Source organism: Trichechus manatus, unplaced genomic scaffold (assembly GCF_000243295.1).
Source record: "Trichechus manatus latirostris isolate Lorelei unplaced genomic scaffold, TriManLat1.0 scaffold00128, whole genome shotgun sequence".
Classification (NCBI taxonomy): domain Eukaryota; kingdom Metazoa; phylum Chordata; class Mammalia; order Sirenia; family Trichechidae; genus Trichechus; species Trichechus manatus.
This window is the reverse complement of record NW_004444064.1, coordinates 3,228,525-3,235,116: the sequence shown is the minus strand read 5'-3', so window position 1 is coordinate 3,235,116 and position 6,592 is coordinate 3,228,525. Positions and strand designations below refer to the sequence as shown.

Here is a 6,592-nt window from a genome sequence, read left to right as displayed (position 1 = left end):
CGGCCCCTGGCCACAAGGCCTAGAGAAGGCAGGTTACAAGGTGTCTTAGTCATCTTGTGCTGCTGTAACAGAAATACCACAAGTGGATGGCTTTAACAAACAGAAATTTATTCTGTCAGTCTAGGAGGCTACAAGTCTGAACTCAGGAAGTCAGCTCCAGAGGAAGGCCTTCTCTCTGTGTCGGCTCTTGGGAAGGTCCTTGTCATCAATCTTCCCCTGGTCTAGGAGCTTCTCAGCACAGGAACCCCAGGTCCAAAGGGTGCACTCTGTTCTAGGCACTTCTTTCTTGGTGGCATGAGGTCCCTCTCCTCTCTACTCAGTTCTCTCTTTTATATCTCCAAAGATACTGACTCAAAATACAACCTAATCCTGTAGATTGTCCTGTGTCATTAACACAACTGCCTCTAATCCTGACTCACTAACATCCTAGAGGCAGGATTTACAACACCTAGGATGATTACATCAGATCAGAAAATGGTGGACGACCACACAATTCAATCCATAACACAAGGGGACCCGTGCAGAGGAAATAGCTGGTGAGCCCAGCACACAATGGGATCTGGTCGGAAGTGTGGTGGTAAAAACAGTGTGGGTGTGTGTGAGTGTGCGTGTGTGTGCGTGATTATGTGTGAGTATGCATGTGCAATAATGTGTGAGTGTGCATGCATGTGTGAGTGAGCACTAAGTCCATATGTGTGTGTGAGCTCGTGTGTGCTGTTTGTGAGCACGTATGTAAGTGCGTGTGCTTGAACACGTGGACTGCCTGGGTTCAGTCTGGCTTGACCTCTAAGGGGCTCTATGACCTTAAGCGGTGCCCTCACTGCCTGGGCACCATGGGCCCCAGAGAGGCCACAACCTGGCCCCGGCCCCATGAAGTGGTGGGGGGCTCCCTGTGACAGGGCCAACGGGCACTTTGGCTGGCCTGGACTTGATCGTACACACAGGGAATTACAAGTGTGCCCGAGGGCATCCCTCCTTCTGGTTAAACGTTGTTTCTTTGCAGGGAGTCAGCCTTGCTCGGGGGTGGGGGTGGGGGTATCATGCGGGTCTGGGAGGTTCAGAGCTTCGTGACTTCCTAGGAGTCAGAATCGACTCCAAAAGTCCCCAGGAGAAAGCGGGTCATGAGCCAGCCTGGCAGGACCTGACGCTGCACCCCGCACCCCAGAACTGGGGGGTCCTGTTGGGAGGGTCCGACCGGGCCAAGGAGTTCCTCACTTCCTTCTCCAAGCAGGTTATTCTGTAAGTTACGGTGTCCACTGGCAGGCATCTGTTAGGCACAGACTCCGGGGCAGCGGTGGGCGAGGCGGCAGCTTAGTGATCAGTGATACCAAAAACGACAGAAATGCAAAACCCGTCAAGTATTAGACTGATTGTAGCTCGTCTGGCAATTCTCGAATTTATTATTTAGCATGCCACATGGAGCTTCTGTGCTGTCCCCTTTGGAAAGTGTCCCACAGGCCTGCACCGTCCCCCGTCCACAGATGGCTGGTCTGCAGGGCCTTCGACTTGCTGGGGGAGCTATGGCTGGCGAGTCCTGTTCGTGTAGGGGCTTCGCCGAGGCCCCCTGGAACTCCACGATTCCGCAAGCAGGGGCTGACCCGCTGTGTGCACCGATGGGGTGGAGGGTGGGGTGGAGGGGTTGGGCTGAGGGGGGACATTGACTGGAACTTGTGTCCGTGGTACTGTCCGCTCCATCAGTCCCATATTGCCCCTCCACTCAATGCTGATACCAACCGTGTAGGGTTGTAGACCCCCACTCCCTGTCAGAGTGCTCATGAAAACCCCGATACACAGCGGTCAGTGAGGACGTTTCTAACCTGCGGAGAAGGAAGCCGAGGTGTTGTCTGAGCAGAGTTAGGAAGACGTGCAGGCAAGCGGGGGAGATGGGGGGAGGCAGAGGCCTGGGGCCCCAGGGTGGGTGGGGAGTGGTCGCCCAGTTTCCGCGGGTCAGGCTCCTACACACGGCTCTTTGGTGCCTCTCCTCAGAGGACTTGGAATGGTAACAGCGTGGCCACCTTTAAGTTCCAGCTTTACTTTCGGGCAGTGGCCCCAGGCCAGGCCGTCCCCCACCCACTTATGAATTGGAGCTGGAGGGGGCCAGGCCAGGGGCGGGGGCTGGCACCCAGGAGCCCCTGCCCTGGCCCTGGTGACCAGAGTTCCTGGCCCAGAGCCCCCCATGTGGCAGTTCTAGCAAGTGGACGAAGGAGGGAATGGGCTGGGTACCCTTCAGAGCGTCCCTTTATCCTGAGACTGGGACTGCTTCATGGGAAGGAAGGAGTTAAAAGTCTTGAGGGCTAAGTCCTGGGGGACATGCACAAGAGGCCACCTCAGTTCCAAGACCTGTGCCTGAGCCTCTGTGTGGGTGAGGTGCAAGGCAGCGCCTCTGCAGGGAGAGGGCGTGCTGGGAACGGCGCAGGAGGAGCTGGCCGCTTGCCGGGAGGGCAGGGAGGCCGGCTCCACCCCAAGACGGAGTTGCCGCCACCCGCCGGCCAGCAGTGCACACACGGCCCCGATGGCTCCGGACCCCAGAGCCGGCCGCAGCCTCCTGCTGCTCATCTGCTGCCTCGCTGCCGCCCACGCCGAGCTACTGGGCCTGAACTGGCTGTGGTCCCCGAGGACAGCGGGTCCCACGGCGGCGCTGACCTCCGAGCCCCTGAAAAGCCCACCTGTGCAGCCCACGGCAGACCCCACCACACACGGGGCCCCCCAGGATGGCCCCACAGAGGGGACGACCGCCGCGGCTATACCTGAGCCGCCCCTGGAGGAGCTGGAGGCTGGCCAGGGCAGGGACCCCACTGCTCCTGCCGCCCTCACCTGGAGTCCAGACACGAGGGAAGAGAACATTGCCGGCGTGGGAGCCAAGATCCTGAACGTGGCCCAGGGCATCCGGAGCTTCGTCCAGCTGTGGGATGATGCCGCCCCCAGCAAGAGCCCCACCGGGGCGGGTACCTTGGCCCCCGAAGTCCCCACGGACCCCCTCACTCTTCCTGAGTCCTCCAGCACCCCCGCTGGGAGCAGAACGGCTCTCTGGCCGAGTAGCGCAGCCCCCAGCTCATGGGACACCCCAAGGACCCATCCCAGCACCTTGTCGGCGCCCACCCAGCTGCTCCCCTCCTTGGGCAGGCCCCGGGCCCCGCTCAGAGAGCCCTTGATGCCCCTGCCGTCTCCAGGTACAGCGTCTTCTCCCTCCTCCCCGGGGTGGCCCCAGCATCCGGACGGTCAAGAACTCCTGCCCGCAGCTGCCCTGCCCGGCCAGCAGCGCCAGCACACCGACGCCCCCTGCTGCACGCCTCATCTGTCTCCCCTGGTGATGGGCCCCGCTCACGCTGCCTCCTTCACCCTCTCCGCTGACCGCTTGGCCCTGCGTGGTAGGGGGGCCCTGTTTGGCGACCCTGGCGGTGAGGGCGGCCGCATGCACACAGGCCACCCGGCTGAGCGGTCTCCGGTCTCAGCTTTAATCAGGGACCTTGGTGATTGGGGTTCTCACGTGGCTAATTCTTCGGGTCCTGGTCTTGCTAACACCTCCGCACCGCTTCCCCCGGCCAGGCAGCCTGCTGGCCACTGCCGGCCGCTGCCACCCTCGATGCTGCTCTGCCACCATCTGGGCATTAGCCTCGCCTGGCTGCCCAACCACCTCGGCCACCAGAGCGACGAGGAGGTGCGGGTGGCTGCGCGGGCCTGGGGGGACCTCCTTCAGACAAACTGCCACCGTTTCCTGGGGTGGTTCTTCTGCTTGCTGCTGGCCCCTCCTTGTGGTGCCGCACCATCGCCTGGCCCGCCACCGTGCCGCCAGTTCTGCGAGGCCCTGGAGGACACGTGCTGGAGCCACCTGCAGGGCGGGAGGCTGCCCGTGGCCTGTGCCTCACTGCCCACCCAGGAGGATGGGTACTGTGTGTTCGTTGGGGCGGCCGCAGGTAACGGCCCACTGACCACTCTCGATTTTGGCTACTCTGAACTTGGCACAGAGACCCCCCCTTATCCCCCGTCCCTGACACCAAGCTGGGGCCAGGCCATCCCAGAGGCAGGGGCAGGTGGTGGCACCCTCTCCAAGAAGGGGAGACAGGGGCAAGTGAGGCGCGTAACCATAGATTCTGTGTGCTTACAACGCCATCACCCACACACCAGGGGCTCCCTACCGTCTTAGCTTGTGTGGTCCTTACCACAGTCTGAGTTAGCCCTGTATGTCCCCGGCCATGGAGAGAAACAGAGGCATGGTGGATCACATGACCCATGGGGATGGAAAAGGAGGGGGAAGGAAGAAAGGAAAGAGAGCAGGGAATGAGGGCAGGGCAGGGGAACGGGGCAGTGGGGAGAGCAGGCGCAGAGCAGCAATGCAGGAGGGACTCTGTTACTAACCCGCAGGCAGCCTGGAAACGCCTCCTGCGCCCCGAGGGAGTCAGCCCCCTACGCAGCTGTCCGACTCCCCAGTAACTGTTTGCGCTTGGTAACCTTGGCCCCGGGAGGGACCTGCCCTCTTGGCCCTAATTCCCGCCCCCACCACCATTTTGTGTGGGCAAACCACCTTGATCTCATCAATGGCCCCGCGGGTCATTGAGCTTCAGGGCTGGGCCAGGCCGGCAGGGAGGCGCAGCTCCTCGGCTGAGTCGAGGGCTTCTGGGGTCGAATTCTGTGCAGATTGTCCCACTGGGGCTCCACGAGATGTGTGGGTGCGCAGGACGGAAAGCCCAGTGCGGCTGGCGGCTGGCCAGTCTGCCAGGCACTCTGCCCACCTGCTCGGCAGACCCATGCCAGCCGGGCGTGCGGTGTGGCTGTGGGGGACGAGGCAGGCGCTGATGATGGATGGGGTGGCCCTGGACCCAAGAGAGAGGTGCACAGGGCGGGAGTGGAGACTGGGTTGGAGGGAGGCGGATTGGATGGGCTGCTTGCCGGAAAGCAAGGCCACAGGCCTGGCCAGGCAGCACCCAGTGTGTGCAGAGGGGGGTAGGGGGACAGGAGCCAGCTGAGGGCAGGAGGGGCCGCGCTGAGGCCGTTGGCTGAGGTATTCGGTCTCGGAGAAGCTGAGGGAAGAAAGAAATCGTGTCCACCGTCCCTGACACCCCTGGTCCCCTGACCTCGTGTGTGGAGTTGCCAGAGCCTGTAAGGCAGCCTGGGCCGTTTGTCCACCCTTGCCATGATGGCCCTGCCCTCCCCCAGCATGTGGGACAGGGGGCAGCCTTCAGTGGGCGCCCCGCCAGAGGAGTGCTGCCAGCAGGAGCTGAGTGCCAGGCCTCAAGCCTGCCTGGCCTCACCCCGCCCACCCCAGCCCGAGGCTCAGCATGGCCCCAAAGACAGTTAACACCCTCCACTCCCTGCCCTCAGGGGGCTGGCCCAGGGGAGAGGCCAGAGGCCAGTCCCTGGTTCCTGAGCCCCAGGAACTCACCGTGAAGGGTGGCATTTCCGATGCCACGACAGGGTGGGACGTGAGGTTGGGGCATCTGGCGGACCCTCAGGGGCTCGGGTCACCCCGTGGAGGGCCCAGGCCCAGGTCAGGCCACCCTGCTGGCTGTCTTAGCTGTCTCGCAGGCAGAACCCTTGTCTGTTTCTGGTGGAGCATAGACCCTGCGGCTCTGCCTTAGGTGGGGTCTGTGGTTCCGGGGGGTGGGGATCCAGGGCGTGGCCGGGAGACAGTTTGGGCTGTGCTTCCTGGCAAGGCCCAGGCAGGGCTGCGTGGGGGCGGGATTTCTCTCACGGCAGCTGGCCGGGAGGCCTGGGGAGCTTCTGACCGCACATCTGTCCACACTGGCAGCCTCCGCGGCTGCGAGGAGGCCATGAAGTCCTGAGGAGAGGCCTGGGGACTCTTGCAGGCAACTGCCGTGTCCCCTCAGCCCAGAGGTGGGCTGAGGCTGGCCTCCCTCAGCTGGTGGCCCTTCCTGGGGGTGGCTGCATGAGCAGGGGCACCCTCCCCCTCCTCTGCCTTCCCAGTCGGGGCACCCCTCCCCGGGGCTCCCACTCAGCCCCTTCCCCTTGTTGGTGACGGATCCCACAGTGACAGGTGGGCTGGTCTTGGAAGGGTGCTGGGCTGTATGCCTGCTCCCATGTCAGCCCTGAGCTCTCCTGCCAGCTACCCTTTGGGCCACCCGGGCATCACCAAGACCCAAGCTGGGAAGACACTCATGTCTGCAGGGAGGGGACACCAGGGGCCTGTCCGCTGCAAGGAGGTAGAGGGCGCCCCTCCCCAGACACCAGCCCTCCCTCTGGACAGCCTCCCCACCCTCACAATGGCTCTTCCGCCCCTCTGTCGCACCTGTGCCCTGCACGGTGCCGCCCTCACCTGAACACCAGCCCTGAGGTCAAAACTGCCTCCACGTCCCCCAGGAGACCGTGTGGGGCAGGGGCAAGGCTGGCCAGTGGGCAGTGGTCGGTGTGGACAGTGCGGTCAGTGGTCGGTGAGGACAGTGGGCAGTGGGCAGTGGGCACTGCGGGCAGTGTGGGCAGTGTGGGCAGTGGGCAGTGTGGGCAGTGGGCAGTCTGGGCAGTGTGGGCAGTGGTTGGTGCGGGCAGTGTGGGCAGTGCGGGCAGTGTGGGCAGAGGGAAGTGTAGGCAGTGTGTGCAGTGCGGGCAGTGCGTGCAGTGTGGGCAGTGCGGGCAGTGG

At 63.2% G+C, this 6,592-nt stretch overlaps 1 protein-coding gene across 1 annotated transcript in view; it reads left to right on the top strand.

Annotated features, from left to right (window-relative positions):
- Positions 1-2,512: 2,512 nt before the first annotated feature.
- The window catches only part of COL18A1 (collagen type XVIII alpha 1 chain), an 80,870-nt gene continuing 76,790 nt past the window's right edge, over positions 2,513-6,592 (top strand). Inside the window, exon 1 of the mRNA XM_012557959.1 lies at positions 2,513-3,914. Coding sequence (XP_012413413.1) covers positions 2,513-3,914 — 1,402 coding nt within the window. The remainder of the gene's footprint in view (positions 3,915-6,592) is intronic.